Below are 18,885 nucleotides of genomic sequence, written 5' to 3' on the forward strand. Positions count from 1 at the left end.
CATCTAGATTATGCACATTAACACTATGCCTGTACAAAATGCAATGCAAGCAGCCTTTACACAATACATTTATTCACTTTAAATGTGCCTCAGAGCATCAAATATTTCTCCGGTTAAGACTCCAGATGCACTACAACATTCATTTGTTATGACTTCTTCACTTGTGATAAAAAATTACTTAAATACATGACACACCACATTCTGAAAGTATTTTCTTAGTGTACTTAGCACATTATTAGGATAGCAGATGGAGGTGTTGCAAGTATTTTTAACTGTCAGCCAAAATAATTATGGAATTAGGTTGATACTACTACATTTTTAATTTGTTTCTTTTATTCTTTGATTAATTCAAAAATGATTGTCATCATTAAAGCAACAAAAGTGCTAATTACAGAAATGATGTAAACTGAGAAAAGATTTTACTAATCAAATGCACTGAACATATCCTTAACTAATAAAAATCAGAATTCTTGCTTTGAAATAATCTTACAGTCTATGATGCAGTATGTGTTTGATTATTACACAGAGAACTATGTAACAAACGTATTCATTTTTACAGTTATGTCATCTGGGGGTATTCTACGAAGTGTGCTTAGCGAGTAAGCCTTATCTGAGCCAGATTCAGTTCTTCCAAAACAGGATTTGGGCAAGTTGCACTTGATAACTGAGGCAACTAAGTGCCATCTCTTGGCCTGAGCCATGCCAGGCTAAAGATAATGCTTAGCACAGTGTTGAGGATTGAGAGTTCATCGTTGTGAAACAAAACCTCATAGAAAGATTCTGAGGCTTTTTTTTAAGCATGTCTGATGCTTGCTTAAGTTTCGTTTAAAATAATCTTCCATGTTCATTACAAAATAGTAAAGCATTATAATTTAAATTATATTTTGAAAATTAAGAACATGTAATTTATGCCATTATTTATCACTTTTATTGTCATTGACAGGATTACTTAGCATATCTAGTGTTACTGTAAGCCTAGTTACTATTGTTTAAATTAATCTGATGTGTCAAAACAGTATAACATTAGACACTACACTACCTATTGAAAATGACAAGGATTAATACTTTATCACATTTAAATTTTTACTATATTGTTATTTTTTGTCAACAAGAGACTCTTGGGAAAGTGTGGTTAAAAAAAAAAAAAATTACAAATAGAACATAATTCACATAAAAATGACTCGCACAATTACTTGCTCAATCAAAGCAATACCTGACTCAGTCCCAGAGCCTCTAATGTGTGTGCAGTCAAACAGCACTTGTTGTGAAATTTACTTATGATCGGGTTCATCAGAATACATGTAGCGGGAGTAAGAAATGAACAGCAGCTCCTTGTGAGACTGCTGATCAAACGTTCTATTCTTACACCATGAATGAACTATGCATATAGGCGGGGCATCCCCTCAATGCACACACTAACATCAACATGTTGGTCAATGATAACCAAGCATTCCAAAATAAATAATAACAAATATGTACAAGAGTTAAGATGGTAGACATGAGATTTGAAGTCAACTAAATTGAGGTTACGTTCATATTTTAGCTACTGGAAAATAAATATGCAACATCATACAATAATAATTATTGTGGAAAATGCAGCGTTGCGCAAATACCGGCCATGGCATTTTTTCCTGGTGAAAATTTTTTTTTCCCCTCAATGAATGAAGTCCACGACATTCCCACAGTATATATGTAATTCATTTATCAGAGACATACAAGATAAAAAACAAATATTTTGTAGTGAATTAGAATAAACTAAAATTAGTGCATTACAAAAATGAATTTATTGGAGAGAAATGGTGAGGACGCAATAGCACATACAAATGAAACATTACAATAAACGTGTACCTTACAAATTAAAACATTTAACAAAAACTAGACCTAAAAATGAAAAAAGTGTAATGTTACTGTTTTAAACTGCTAATTCCAAAGACATTCACAACACATAACATTTAAGCCTGGAAGTGAACTTAAATCAAAACAGACACTCGGCAAAAGCTTTTCAGGGCTTGATGAAATATGATTAAGATTAATCAAGTAGTTCCACAACTTCCATAAGATGAATATTCACAGATCAACAGTTTTTATTTTTGTGTTTGATATAGAGTTAAATATAAAAAGTATTAAATTAGTGCAAACATAAAGGTATGGTGAAAATACGCTAAATGATGTAGATATATAAGAAATATTTCACTTTGTTTAATGATATACAAAATGAAGGCTAATGCAACTGGGAATTGGCAAGTATTTATTGATTTATTTGTAAAATTAGCTAATAATTTATATTTGAGCACCAGATACTACTTTTACTTTTTTGTTTAAAAAAAGCTCATGATTCCCAAAAATCTAATGTCTGGAAGTGGAACTATAATTCAAAATAATAATACACCTGCTTTCATTCACCCATTTAACAAGGTTAATAGTTTGTGCTCTAATAAGACAATCTACCTGATTAAATCCAGAAAAGCATCGGCTGGTGAGACTTGCTCAATTTTCTGTGATTTGGTAAACTCATCTCTTGATCCTTTGCCAGGATGAATGATGAGGACCATTATAATCCCAATGAAGACTGCCACAATGGTTGTAGTCATGTAGTACACCACTGCTCTTAATCCCATTTTTCCTGAGGCTCTGCTGTCCAGAGCAGCCATTCCTATTAAAAGAAAAATTACAGTGTATTATATTTACACTTCATAAATATTACTCTTATGAAAATAATAAAGGAAATAAAACCTAGGGATGCAAGCTTTATGTTGCTTGAGAACTTATACATTGAAATTGTTATCATTAATTTTTGATTCCTGACTAAATGATACAAGAAAAAAATTGTGATACTCAAAATTATTTTGCTTTATTGAACCTACCTCGATTTGCAAACAAAATCAAGTTAATAAAATTCCACTTTACTAAATCTGTATTTCGCAGTATCCTATGATAAAATAACGTAGGTTTTGGAAAGTGCAGGGCTGAAGCACACATGAAAGTAAAAATCTAAACAATGGCTCACCTCCTTTAGCAGCTATTGACAATTTTCTACATACACATTAGAACTTCATAAATAATCATGCAAAAATCTAGTCTTACAAGATTAAAACTCCAAAACATTACATTTGGCCTGTTAATTAAATACTAGACTCCTCGTTTAAAGCTAAGTCATAGTTATTTTTTCACAATCATGGTGTAAATTAGTTTGTCCCATGAAATTGCTTTCTAAATGAAGCACAGTTTATAAATTTTAAAAAATAACTAGGGCATTGTTGTATTTTATAAAGAAGCTTATGGATACCAGGGTCCCATTATAAAAAAAAAAGCCTTAAAATTTACCAAAGAAATCCATTTTTCAAGGCAAAAATGTTATTGAAATTACAAATATATTGCAAATTAGCATAAACATGCCATTTTAAGAAGGAAAAAAATTTAAAGGCAGACTGATTATGCGCTTTGTCTTGCCATGTTCATCTCCCTCCTTGGCACCCTTTCAGTCCTGGGGTGTGGATTTACTTTAGAAAGTCATCGCCAAGCACCATTACTGACATTGAATGTTGATGTCTAGATGTGAATTGCTGTCTGTGTTCTGTAGACAATTAGGCAATAATAACTGACAAAAGTCACACGATCTCTTATATTGTTTCACTATAACATAGTTTATCTCTTTATATCACAAAAAATACTGCCTGCTGCAGCTGGTTTAATAATGTACATGTATGTTTCAGTGAGACAGTGCACGAATGTAGTATGCTATCAAGATACAAGAAATTAACAAATGTTAAAAGCACACGGGCCAACTTAGCAATGCCAATCTACGTAAACTGCATGTGTTTGGACAGTGAAAGGAAACCGGAGCATCTGGGGAGAAACCTCATGTAGATGCAGAACCCAATCTCCTTCACTGCAATACAGCTAAGCTACCACTGCACCCAATATGTATTATTATTTTTATTAATTGTTGTCCTCAATATTTGAAATCACTTCATTTGTTCACATATTTTATAGGCACAATAATAATAATAATAGTAATAATAATTTACAGATTGATTGGTGTTAGCTAGGGTCAGGGAGTTTACTCACTCAAAAATATCATGCTCAATTCTTTAATTGACTTGTCCTCAGCAAAAGTGTCTAGTCATGCATTAAAAATTCGATATTTGGTTTGTGGCCTGCAATTTGCTTTATTGTGCACTCTGTCTTTTTTTATTTTCTAATTTTTTGTTTTTAATTATTAACAGTCTAATTATAAACTGCAAGAACTAACGAAGTACTTTTAAAATAGATAAAATGCACTTTATTTTAGAACACAATTTAAAGTTGTAAATTAATATATACCATGATTATGTTGAACTAATTTTCATTTGAAAAATACCAAACATATCCTTTAATAGTAAACTAATACTTAACCCTCATTTCATCATTTTAATTTGTAACTTTCAAATTTTCTTTTTGTCAAATTATATAATTTGGATGACTGGCACAATATCCTTCTACAACATGAAATCAATTACAGTTAGCTCTTCCTTGAGTTTATAAGTATAACATAAACACAAAACAGAAGGAAAAAAACTTAACAAAACTAAAGCATTCAAGGCTAAATACAATATATTTTAATTAATTTAAAATATAAAATATATATACTATAGAGTGTTAATGTGTGATCAGATGAAAATGAAACAGTGAGGAAAGTAACTAAACTCTTATTTTCAACTTCATTTGTTTTTTACTATGGCAGTAATGTTTATACCTTTAGTTTCTTGAAGGAGGTGCACAGTGCAGAACCTAGCTTTGAGCTTACTCAGAATGTTTCCTTGTTTTAAGACAGATACAAGCTCATAAATGCTTTTTAAATAAGAGTTTTTGAATTTTCAAAATTTTACAAAAGGTAATCTGTTTGAGAGAACGCAACAAAAATGGAACATTATTTAATGACATCATCAAATAAGCAACTGTAACAAGGAAAGTAAAAATAACCTAAGAAATGATCTTGCTTGGATAATAAAATAAAATTTTTTAATTTCTTAAAATGATTGATACAATTGATCCAGCAAAACTACTTCATTTTAATCATGAATCATGTACTTGAGGACACATATCGAAATTATAGGGAACTGAACTTAACACACCAGAAAAAACATCATTCTTTACACAAACAGTCACTGGAATCTGGAATGAACTACTGAGTCATGTTGATTAAGTGGAAACAATGACAACTTTTAAAAGTAGTGTATCTGCAGGAGATATTAGGACAACATGGCTAATAGCTGACCAAATTGGCTTTTTTTAAGAATTATTTTTAATGAATCAAGGAAATTAATACACACATAAAAATGCCGCCAGAAAAGGGGAAAAAAACCCATTATACACCCAATATGGCTCCCAATATGTGACAAGAAAAACATTGAGCATGCCAATAAATGAATCAGGCTATAATTTTGAATACAAATGGGAAAGAATTATAACATTTTCATTGTTGAGGCAGATTTTCTAAGTGAATTACATTATAAAATGAGGACTGCAAGTTGTTAGAAGAAAAAAAGCTCAGAAGATTTCCATCAAGACGCAAGAAGTAATTTAGCCACTACAGTGCCAAGAAAGGACAACTGATGTTGGTAAAGGTAAGAGAAAGCTTTGGAAGGTTAAACTAAAGTGTTTTGTGGGACAGGACTGACATTTACACACAGAAACAAAGAGAAAAACCATCTATATACTGTATTTCTTAAACATAAAACTTTTAAAAGAAATGCTGGAGTTTCAATAGCAAGCGGGAAATTTAATGAGCCATTACAAATGTAAGTTTTTGAAATTTGTAAAGAAGGATCTGTTAGAGATATCTCAATAAAGTTCTTGACAAATTTCTTTGAAGAACAAGCGTACCAAATTTCAACAAAATCAGTCCACAGGACAAAGAGTTCTTTAACATGAACAGACATACAGCAAGATATGAGGATCACAGGTGCTTTTGTATTTTATGCAAGCATGCCAAAAGAAAGACAGAGAATATTTTATATATAAAGAAAAAAACATGTTCAGTTTCTTCCCTAAAAGTTAAACGTAACTTCCCAGTTCCTTTCCTCCATAAGCCTTTGCACATGCCTAGTTTTGCTAATGCTGACAAGAAGTATTGAAAAGAGAACAAATATAAACATATAAGAAACAGTATAAAGATATTTATATAACAGTTTCAACTGGCATGCCATGGCAGTGTAGTTTTCCCTAGTGTGCTAAGCAATTTCTGAGGCAAGGTATAAACACCCTAAAATACCTCTAATAGGATATAAAAAGCAAATCCAACAACTAACCAAGATAATCTGTAGAATTTTAATAGCCTACTACTGTTTTTAATTGATGACAAGTTTGAAGATCCCTATGCAAAACACTTTTGCAGTGTCACAGAAATAACTTAAACACAAAAAAATGCCCCATGGCTCTGAAGTAGTGTGGAAATGATATAGTAGTATTGCTATATTTTGGTGTGATACTTTCACATCACTATGTAAAATATTAGCTAATGTAGATAAACTAATGACAAATATTAACAAATATACCTGCATTTTAAGGTTATGATCTGTAATGTATTTTGATACATAACAAAATACATTGCTTCTAAAGTTCTTTAAATGGTACCCTCAGACAATGTAAATAGTCTGTCTGAGTACAATTACACACACACTATTATATATATATATATATATATTATTATTATTTTCACTTTTACTTTAAAACTTTTGTAAAAACAATATTTGTCCTTTATTTCCGGCCCCAGGCGTGGACGTATAACGCTGGTTGCATTGTGAACAGGGGGCAGCTGCGGCTGAACACACTCTAAGGAGATGCAGTCGGATCATGTTCTCTTGCTGCTGCTGCTGGCGAGCTGCCCGTTATGTTTGTCGCACTGCGCGTCGATCATTTAAAAACCTGTACAGCAGCTGTCCTTTTGCCACTTTGTGTCTCTGCTGCTCGCATTCTGAAGGGAGGTGGGGGCTGAACGCACACTAAGGAGTTGCACTCGGATCATCTGCTGGCTTCCTGCTGCTGAGCACATGATGTCTGACTACCAAAAGCATTCCAACAACTGCTTGGTTAGATGTCCGTGAACTTGTTTTAAATGCTGTCTCACTGCCTTGTCTCGTGTGACGTTACAGTGTCTTTCGCAGGACGTCAAATTACAATCTCTTGGCACCAAGTGTCATGTTTAAGGTTCCCGCGAGACGCTCCGTGGCCAATCTCTTTCATCTCGCGGGTCTTTTAAGTGTCTTTCGAGAAGATCACGTCTCGTCTCTCTGGTCTCCCTTCCACCAAGATTTTTTTTTAATAATAGATAGAGAGATAGATATACACACACACACACGAATATATATACACACATACTGTACATACATACATACATTATATATAAACAAACATGCGCACACACACATACACACTACACTTGGTTACTTGAACCACTGTCTGTCCTGTGAGGTGCCCATCATACACGCTGCTGAATCTCTAAAACATGTCTTCTGATTCCATTGTGGCTTTGGGTCTGCCAGACCTGTTTCTAAGTTCATTTTGATGGTGTTGGAAACTGTACTAATTGACATCTTTGCTTTTTATACAGTTTTTCTAAAGGAAAGACCAAAATTAAGATATCTATATACAGTGTAATATTGTTCAAATAATGGTTCAGAGGATGTAGCAACACAGTTTATTGCAACTTTGCTTTTATACAGACAGAGAGTTTGTAAGTAATCAAGAAAAGTTGGGACTCCTGTAGGAATTGTTTGCATCGATTTTCAAAGTGTAATTAATTTCCATTGCTGTGAAAAGCTGTAATTTGTTAACCTATTACTTATTCCCTGAAAAATGCCCTTTGTGTAACTGAAAATTACATTATTTTTCAGTTTTGGGCAACCTAAACTTTTTTTTAACCCTATGGCAGTTTACTGCATATATTTGTACAATTTTAGGTTATTCATCAGACCAGAACAGCTTAAATTTCAATAAAACCTGGACAAATTGAGATGTTTTGATTAAATAACTTTAAAATTGTCTATTTTAATATGACTGAGGGAGTAAACACTATAATTTGTCAAGGAATTATTCTTGGTAACCATAAACCACCTTTTATGAAAATTATTATGCATTAATTCAGCAACTATGATAGTCAATACAAGGTCAATAAATATAAAACACTATTCTTTAAAGAATTCCAAGTTGAGATGTTTAAAGATAAACCTGACTGAGATTTATCCATTTTGACAATGAGCAACAATGTATTACGATTTTATATTGTACATAATCTAGTGTTGATGTCTTTTTAAAGAAAGGCAACAACAGAAATGTGAACAGAATTAAATATAGAAAACAAATATCTTGACTATGGGTTGATGATAAATTACAAAAATAATCTTTAAAACATAGACAAAACTAATAAATAAAGCATTCCAAAATGTTAAAAAACTGTAAATGTGGAAACAATATTACACAATGAACTGAACAGGGAAGCAATAAAATTAGCCCCATATTTAAAAAGTGTCACGGACTATTACGTGGTGCACATTATTCCCATTCAAAGGTGGCTACCAAAGCTGCCATTGTTTGCATGAGATGTATGTGTTCCTTTAATCCTGTTGCAGTTCCCTCTCACACAGACACTATTCGTCCTCACTCATCTTTCCCCACTTCTGATCCTGACAGGCCTGGGAAACTTGTTGTATTGCCATCCTCTACAAGAAGAACGCTTCTCTGTCACCCTGGTAACAGCAAGCAAAGCAGCTGTAATCTCTGCAAAGACTAAAGAAATGACGTTTAGGGAAAGAGGAGCTGTAATAAAAAAAATGAGGAAAAGAAAAAAGCCCCTTTCTTTCCTAATCGAGCGAGAACCAGTCAAATTGCGCTCAGAATAAAGATGTAACAAGCATTTTTTGAGTAGTGTTCAGGGCAGAGGTCAGCCATTTCATCAATGCTTATCAGACAAAGGTGCAGCATAAAGAAAATTGCATATCAGTGTTTGAAGACATTTTTGCCAAGAATAGTTTAAATGACCAAAATTGAAGAAAAATTGTATTAAACAGCTCTGTCTTTCAAATGAATTATAATGTTCTAATATAGGAGGAACTCAATGATGAAAAGAAACTATTTTGTTGAATATACTTCATGTTCCTTAATAATGAATGATTAAATAGTACATTGTATATATAAAGAAAACAAAATCATTTCAAAGATCCATTATAGCCATGAATTTCATCTTATACAATTACTTATAGTCCAATCAAGCACTTTAGTTCAAAGTCATTTGACACCAACTAAGCTTTTAGCCTAGTCATGGAAAGAACTAATGTCTTCAATACTGTTGTGGTATTTTTCTTTCACTGATAAAAAAATCTAACATGTTTAATAGTGTTCTAATGTTTTTTGGTTAAATTAAAAAAAAACATTTCATTAGCCATAATAAATAACCATCAAAATATTAGAATCTGCAAAAGAAACATGTGTGGCTATCATGCAACAATCAATTTATCACTTAGTAAATCAATAGACATCAAAATTAATAAAATGATGCAACGGAAATGAAAAAACACTCATGCACAAAAAGTGGAAGTAATTTCTTACACATTTATTATGCTTGCTTTAAGAACAAGTATATTTTTTACACTAAAAAGTGAATAAGAACAACTGAAAAACTGATCGAGTAAAAGACAAGGCATGAGTTTTGTCTAGAAGTCTACACATTCATTACATAACACAACACAAAAAGTAAAATTGCTAGGTTGTATGTGGTTCCAACAGGTCAATTAACCTATTGCTAAAAGCAAGCAGTACAATATGTGCAATTTTCACCAAGTTAGTGCTAAAAACATCATATAGGCTACAAACAGCATTTTCAAGATGACTCTTCTTACATGTGTTCTGTGCCATATTGATATATGTGTTAATGACGTATGTTATATTTACTAAACCAGAGTGCTCATTTAACTCTAGACATTTGTTTATGAAATACCCACGAGTAAAGGAATGCAACATACAATATGCTTTTTGAAGGAAAACCAGAGGGTAATTTATCTTCTTTATGTGTGCTAAGCAGAGCAGCAGAGAGAGGCGAGCAAGGGATTCACAGCAGGGCATGGAGGGATGATTAGTAACAGCTGACAGTCTCAAACTAAGAGTTTTTTTCTACAGTTACCGCATTTTAATGGCAGAGTACAAAGAACTGACTGTCCCCAAGCCAGAAACTGGAAACCAAGGGACACTGAAAAATAGCAGCTAAAAATTCACACAAAACTGTTCCTGTACCTGTATTCTCTTTTAAATAACTTTTTCTATGAAGACAATGTTCAAAGCAAAGGCTAAAGACTAAAAAATCTTGATTTTCTATCCTAAAGATGCCTTTGCTTAAGTTGTTACTCTTCACGCGAACTGTAACAAATAATTTAATAGCTGTACACCTCTCCCAAAATGTAAAAAAACTAATTTTAATTTTGCTGATTCATCAACATATAAAGATTATTTATGCTTTTATTCATATACAACTAACAATATTTTCTCATGAGGATGCGCATTTACTGTACATTTTCTGCCATATAATGGAGATAAGTCTCAATCATTTAACCCAATGTAATTGTTCGAAGTGGTGAAAGCCAAGATACAACCTACATGTCTTTGTAAGTGTTGACTGTGGTTTTAACACAGATTAATACCCTGGAATCCTGTACTATTTACTCTTAAAATAATGTATTTTGTTTGTTGTGATTATAAGTTCAATTTAAGTTAAATAGTAAATGTTCTGATATTTGTGCTAAATGGTGAAAACTATTACATGATGCAATAGAAATTAAATAAAAATTAGGTCTTCTTCATCACTTAGTAAGATTCTCTTCATTTACCACATTCAGGATTTGTCACCAAATACATTTTCTGCACTGACAATATCCCGTATTACACTATTAAACCAGGAAATATTTAGTCAAAACACCATCAGCATTGAATGATATCTTGCCTCATGGCATGCTAATATAATACTGGAAAATGAACTTTGGTTTATTAGAGTGCAATCACAATACTGAATATTTGCTTTACAAACCATTAAGTGGAATTGTTCTATCCATATACACATTATAATTTCAATAAAAAATTCAATAAAAATGAGCCCACAAACAGTCAGGAAAGATAGACAATTTTGAAATTACTGCCAATACAACCTACCTATAGCTACAATAAAACACACATAAAACATCTATCATGTATTATAACCTTTATTTCACCGCTATGAAACAGTAAAAACAATGTTAAAGACCTTTTCAGAAAGCTTCGTTTTATCCTTACTGTGCCTTTGAGAACAGCAGTATTTCTTGGTTTTACAAGTTGAGTAGTTTGAACTTATACTTCCACACTGTTGTATGAAATCCAAGAAAATGGAAGTATAATTCTTTTGCCATTTGTTATCCACATTATATTGGGCACTTTTAATTTTAACATTATATTAAATTAAACATCTTGATATCATGCTTCATTTGAAAATTGCTGCTTCAATATTAAATGTTTTTAGCTTGCATAACAAACAAGTTTCAAGTGGCCTATTCATTTATCTAACATACTTTAACAATTATATTATTAATATACTACCAACATTTATAAACTGAATTAATCTCTACAGCACAATGCTGCAGTTACCGTAACAACTAAAATACGAGCTTTCACTATTAGAAATTCATCAAGAATTTTTTTTTTGTAACTTGCCTAAAATTGTTGACATATAAGAAATGATACAGAATGATTTATTTAAAAGAAAACAAAAACTAAGAAATTCAGCAAGTGGAATTTATAACAGCTTATCTGTGTTGTAAAAATGCAAAAGCATTTTCCTCTACAGGTGTCTAAAATCCTCACTTGAAGATAAAAATAGCAAGTTCAATTTTACTAATGAAAAACATGTTAAAAGATCCAGTCTCCAGAATCCAAGGACTATATGGAGTTAATTGAAAATGTTAACTTGATAACTGGAAATTTTAGACATCATATACAGTACATTTAACTATGTGTTGCCCTAATTGTTTCCCCACCCAGCTAATAATTGACATAACTGTAAAAGGTAGAACATTGTGAAACCTCCTCCTAAGGAAGTTTTAAAATTTCATTCTATTCACAGTTAATGCTTGATCTTCTATTTAATGTATTTGCTCACTTAAAATGATACAAAACAAATGGACTATGCAGAAAAGGTGATCAATAAGAGATGCTTTGAACAAAACAATTCATTAAGAGCCATGGAAATGACATTGAAGGTGCAAATGATAAGTAAAACAAACAGATTCATGAAAATCAACATAACAGAACTGCAAAAACCTTAACCCAACAATCTGATAAAATCTGAAATAAATATGTAAATTCAACAGCCACTATTTTCTAACTAAACATGACTTTAAAGTGAAGATAAAGCCTAACACAAGTTCTGAAGTACATAGCATCAAATGTAATGCTTTTATCTAGACCCTTATCGTGTGATTACCCAGTCCCTGATTAGTGTTACTAAATACTGAATTATAGCATTGTCTTTCAAAGGAGCATTATGTTAGACAAGTGTTGGCGTATTGCCAGCAAATTAATGGTTTGTTTTCAGGTACATTATTTAGGCCAGTTTTTTCCCAGTGAAAGTTTATTTGGCAAACCACTAATGAGGGCATTCAAAAAAACAAGAGGCAGAATTACAAATGCGGCAAAGAATCTTTTGGGCAATACGTTCATCCTAATTTAACCCCAGTCATCTTGCAGAAACCCGATAAAACTGACAAACATGCCTTTATCATAGAATGGAAATAAAACAGATTCTTCAATGTACTAAGATGTTCTTTAAAAAACAGTAATAGTGTACAAAATTATAAGGAAGATTTAATTTAAAAAAAAAAAACTTTCAAAAACTACACTACAGACTTTTTCTAGTTAATATTTTTTACATTTTCACATACTGTACATTTATAGTAAAGCTGCTACTTAGTTGGGGTTACACAATATAATATCCTGTCCAAGAAATAATAGGTAGTAAGTGAATTTAATAAGGACATGAATAAAGTGACAAAACATAGTTGTTCAGCAGTTCATGCTGTAGCAAACCTAATTCAGTAGGTCTATAAACTTCACCTCTATGCCGCACAATGAGAATCAAAATACAATATAATTACAGTAAATACAATTATGCACAATATTATGAATGACATACTTGTTTTTTTAAAAAAGAAAATTAACATATGGAAGGACTGTGTTATGTTTTACTTTTTTAACACATAGACCAAAGGCATAGCATTTATTTTGAAACAAATGATATCTACATCACCTAAAATAAATAATTTTAATAGTATTTGCCACATTAAACCTGTGTGAATACTAATGGCTCAAAGCATTGCATGAACTAAATTCATTTGGCAGGAAAAAAACACAGAAATAAAATAATCAACTGATTTTTAAACCAAAATTGTCTTACTTCTGTTTTGCAATGTCTTAGTGACATTGAAGCAATCACATTCAACTCTTTAAATTTTTGAATTTAACATTCACATTTAATCTATACAGTGTGAAAACTGCAACCAATTTTAATTTTGGAGTGTGAAGGGGTCTGAATAAGTCTAAAAATTAAACAAGCTTTCACAATTTGCAAACAGCCAAACAGTTACTACTATTCTTAATCTTGCTACAGTACTGCATATACTTCAAATGCAGACTGTGAATGAAAAACAGGTTATATTTGAAGTATAAAATACATTCAGTGGACATGAGACACCATTTAGTTTAGAAGGCTAAGGTGCTAAAAGGCAAAGTGAATCCTAGAGGTACTACCATACAATGAAAGACATGTTTAAGGACACAGGAAGAAAGCTATTGAAAAAAGCACTTTTATACCATCTTTTATGCTAACAATCCAGCTTAAGTTGTAGGATAGGTGGAAGTCTTATCTTAATTTTCACACATCAATCAATTTACTGGACCCTCTTGTAGTTCAAAATTGTGGTAAGCTTATCTCTAAGTTGACAAACACATAAGGAATCAGTTCTAAATATCTTTTGATTCATTGCAGGGCACATACAAGAGGTTTTGTTTAAAGTATAAAAAATGATAAAATATTCAGTAAAACAGACACAATATTAGTTTTATAAAAATGCACTAATTATCGGACTTGAGTTACTTCACATTCAGAAATTATGTTAACTCACCTTCTACTGCAATAAGCCCCTATATACTATATAGGTTACAATAATAAATAATCATAATAAAAAAAAAACTACGGTACAAACAGCATTGCAATGTTAATGCAAACGAACCTCAAGAAAGAAAAATCTAAATCCTTCACAAGAAGCATATGCAAGTCTAAAAATAATCACTCTGCAATGATGCTGTAGTAGCCATCTTCCTGTCTTTGAAGGAAGAAGGAAAAAAACTTTGCAAATCTGGATTAGTCACTTAAGCTTTGGAAATTGTTTAGAAAAAATGCATATGGTTAAGTATCCAGCTGCAGAGTACTGAAAATTAGGTGATATTGACAAATAATCAAAATAAATGATGTACTGTAGATTTGTTACAGTAGGTCAGCTATTTGGTTAGTGACTGTACAATGCTGTTACTCGGGCTTAACTGTACCTTGCATATGTCTACCGTTCCTTGCAAAAACAGAGAACAACGAAAAAAGCAAGCTGGATTCAAAAAGGCTACATGATAAAATTTGCAGCTGGACTTCATCATGCAAAGCTATAATCATAGCTTTTTTTTGACCGCAATAAAAATCTCTGAATGAAACACCAAAGTACTACTTCCTTTGTGGTTTTCTTTGACTTTTAATTGTCTTAACTATACAAATCATGAATAAAATTCAAGTCCAAAGTTAATGAATATGAGAAATGATGGTGAAACTGTGCGTAACAGCAAGTGAAACACCAATAAAAGTAAAGCATTGACTAATGTTTAAAAGTTGATACTATCTACTTCTTATAGTAGCCACAAAAAACAATACCAAAAGCAAATTATTGCTTTATAATGTAACAATCAAAAAATTTAAATGTATAAACCCTTCTGTTTAAAACATAATACTTCAGTATTTTTATTTCAACTTTGCTTACTGTCTACAAAATTGTAATTTACCTAAAACTACAAAAACAAAAAGGAACAATGGTACTACTTATCACTACCTATGCGTTTTAAAGATCACAACAGTGCATAATATAATTAAAAGATTCAAGGAATTTGGAGAAATATTGGTGCGAAGGGGCAAGATCACAAGTGTAAGCTGGCTGGCTGTGATCTATAATCCCTCAGAAGGCACTGCAAAACCATCATTCATCAACTGATATAACCACGTGGGAGTAATTTGGTAAACCTTTATCAAGGTTTTCTATATGTAGTTACATCCACAAATGCCTGTTACAGCAATACTGGGTTAAAAGGAAGCTGTATGTTAACAGTGACCAAATGCACCACCAACTTCTCTGGGCTCTGAGCCATCAAGGATGAACCATCACACAGTGGAAACGTGTATTGTGCTCAGATGAATCAATATTTCATGTGGTTTTTTTTTATTTTTTAATGCACTTTGCATCCTTCAGACTCAAAAACAAAAGGACCAGACAGGCTGTTACCAGAGTCTAGAAGCCAGCATCTGTGATGGTATGTGGTTGAGTCAATGCCTTGAGCAAAATCTCAACAAGTACATAAAGATTTTGGAGTAATGTATGCTGCCTTCAAACCAACATCTTCTCCATGGATCCCCATGCATATTTAAGTAAGACAATGCAAAACCACATTCTTTGCATTGCTACGCAGAAAGAGGGTGTGGGTGCTTGCAGCACCGACCTATTCACAACTGAGAATGTGTGGTGCATTTTGAAACACAAAATGTGACAACAAAAACCCTACACTGTTGTACACCTTAAGACTTGTTTGCAAGAAGAATGGGACAAAATTATGCTTGAATCAATAAATTGGTGTCTTCAGTGCCCAAAACATACTATTAAGTGTCGTAAAAAGGCAAGATTACAAAGTGTTAAATTCTTTACTGTCAAACTTTTTTTTAGAATATGTTGCAAGTATCAAAATCAAATGAATTGTTTATTTTTAGGGGAAAAAATGATACAATTAATTAGCTGTAAAATCAAATAATGGGCTGTTATATTGTTTTCAGGTCAAAGTCCTTTTACAAATCATTACGCTCGTTTTTATTTGCATTTTCTGACTTGAGGTTGTAGTATGGACTGAGGTATTTCAAAAAATATAGAAAATACTGTAAAACTTGAGAAGTAATAAATCCACATGGAAAATTGTTCTGCTTTTATATTCCAACATCTTTTTAAGCTTTATTCTGACTCTTAGCAGTGATGGGTTAGCCAACATAGCCATATGTTGTAAATTCTATTCTTTCCTATTTTTATAAAAGCCTTGTTGCCTGCACTAGATGCTTCTGGGTGATAACATCTTAGATTTTCTGTCACAATTTCAGTAAAACAATTTGTAATTATAGCCTTCAAAAATATTAAGAGCCATGTAAAGCATTTTTCAGTTGACCATGATAAGAATCAAAAAATGTATCTTTGTTCTTAGTGACACAAAATTGAAGAAACACAACTAAAAGGAGCACACTTCCAAAACAATGTTAATTCAACAAGCATTAACTGGTGAAGCATTCAACATATGTACAGTACTTTTCACAATTGGCTTCACTTCATTCAGCTCCCCAGGGCACAGGGAATATCAGAGTGAAAGAATTTATTATACTTAGATATGTCCAACTATGCTATCCTCTGGAAACACAAGACAAGCCCAACAAAAAACATTACTAGAAAGTCAAGTCAGGCACACCTAAGAAAGTGAAAATGGAGTAAAACTTTTAAGATGTTCTGACAACAACCCCACTAGAGAGACTAAAAGGGAAGGTTAAATGTAATTCCTTTTTGAGCCATAAGAAAGGCAGAAACTCTGAGAGGTATCCCCAAGTGCTCAAAAAGGAGATGTTTCTTGTTCTCAAATAAAGTCCAATGCACCCTAAGATACTGAAGTAAGGTAAACATGATGTTAGTTGTGGGGGGAGTCGAGGTAGGCATTCAGCGGCGGTTGGACACCCCAAGTCTTTGATCCATAATACAATATATGAAAAAACACTACAGCAGGAGAGAATCTACTGCATCACAGACACTACTTTAGTTATTGAAAAAATGTCTACTTTAAAATAATTTTTATATTGTCATTGTATGTTTATAGGATCATTACTGTGACATATTTATGAAATCATACTGAATGATTGTCTTGCATCCACATTATCTCAAAGGAAAGAAAAGAAAAAAAAAATGTAGAGAAACCAGAGCACGCTATTAATGGTTTTAACATATGACACAAACAAATTAAAATGTCATTTCAAATTAATGTATTCTAGACATACTTCTGTCAGACATGTATTATATTCAAAATGGGACTGATGTGACAACGCAGAGGACAAAACGTTTGCTTTATGCACTTAACTAAACTCTTCAATTTCTAGCTGAAGCATCTTTTGTGTTTTCATGTTCTCTCCATGCTTGTAAGAATTTTCATTCACAGCAAAAAAAAAAAAGCAAGTTTTTAGGAAGATTAATAACTGAACTGGCCTAATACAAGGTTCTACTTGAGTCAACCTTGTGTCTCTGTAGAATAATGACAAGGAAGCTAAAATACAGAATGCATTAAATAAATCACTAAATGTAAGGGACAGAAAAGCAACACAGAAACTCAAAATAAAGTACAAAATAATTAAAACAAATCTTCTGCCCTACCTATACAGATGTTGAAGCCTGTCTACTAGATGAAGTGACTTGAATTAAAGTAGTCAAAACCACTCCTAAATGGACATATAGATCTCTTACTTTGTATCCGTTCTCTCATTGCCCCTTGCCCTCTTCACTTCCCCACCTTAGGCTTAGTGATGGACTTGTAGTAATGTTAAATTCTGCTGCATGGTCACATCCAGCTAACCCCTGGATATTACTTCGAGTCATCTGATAGCCCTACTTTTGAAATGGGGATAGTAGCCTAGTAGCTCCTTTGATCAGCATGTTGGTGTCTCAGCACCATTGAACCTTCAGTTACCTTCAGGACAGTCCTTTTAACCCACCACTTTGAGCAGAAATCCATCTATTGCTCTCTCAATCTTATATCAGCCAAAATATCTTTTAGTTTTCTTCAATACATCTGCAGCATCAACTCTTATTACAATGATGGCTTGGACTCCATGGTACCTATGGGGTTTTCTTTTCTCAAATACTATGCAATAGCATCACATTTTCTTCTCAGGTCATGCTTATCTTTTTTGGCACAACAATGCACTTACAAGGAATACCACTCAAGAACACTACCTTTTCTTTTATACTGGCATGACAATATTATTCACAACTGGTAGTACCTCCTACTCTCCTTTTTAGAGAAAGTCTTCTGCACCTTTTCTTGTCTTAAAAATGCTGACTCACCTAGGTTCCCGTTTTTCGAGCCATTACTTATTAAACAGTTTCTAGCTTCCCCAGGATATATGGACTCGGAAAACTAGGTTTAAAATGCATAATTCACATACTACAGTATATGCATTTTTAAATTGTACTACTTTCAAAATGCAAAATATTGAAGGCTTTGCCTATCAGGAACTATAATTATCTGTATTTAGTGTCAATGCAAATGTACTGAGATATTTCTAAAAGTTCCTTCTAAATTTCTTGTGGTTTCAACTATTCACAAGTTTGGCTCATGCTCAGATGCAAGCAAAATCTGGAAATCTCACTTAGGAAAACTGAAAATAATTTACAAGGAAGTGCAAGGATTTTTTGCATCATAAGCTTTAATCACAGAGTGCAAATGTAATACAGTGTATGAAAATGATTACCATGCAAACAGCAAATAAATGTAATGATGCTAAAT

General features: G+C 32.5%; 1 protein-coding gene across 1 annotated transcript in view; it reads right to left on the reverse strand.

Annotated features, from left to right (window-relative positions):
- The window catches only part of LOC114652203 (excitatory amino acid transporter 1-like), a 73,930-nt gene that overhangs the window by 31,448 nt on the left and 23,597 nt on the right, over positions 1-18,885 (reverse strand). The window contains exon 4 of the mRNA XM_028802455.2: positions 2,449-2,653. Within this exon, the coding sequence (XP_028658288.1) occupies positions 2,449-2,653 (205 nt within the window). The remainder of the gene's footprint in view (positions 1-2,448; positions 2,654-18,885) is intronic.

This window comes from Erpetoichthys calabaricus, chromosome 5 (assembly GCF_900747795.2).
Source record: "Erpetoichthys calabaricus chromosome 5, fErpCal1.3, whole genome shotgun sequence".
Lineage (NCBI taxonomy): Eukaryota > Metazoa > Chordata > Cladistia > Polypteriformes > Polypteridae > Erpetoichthys > Erpetoichthys calabaricus.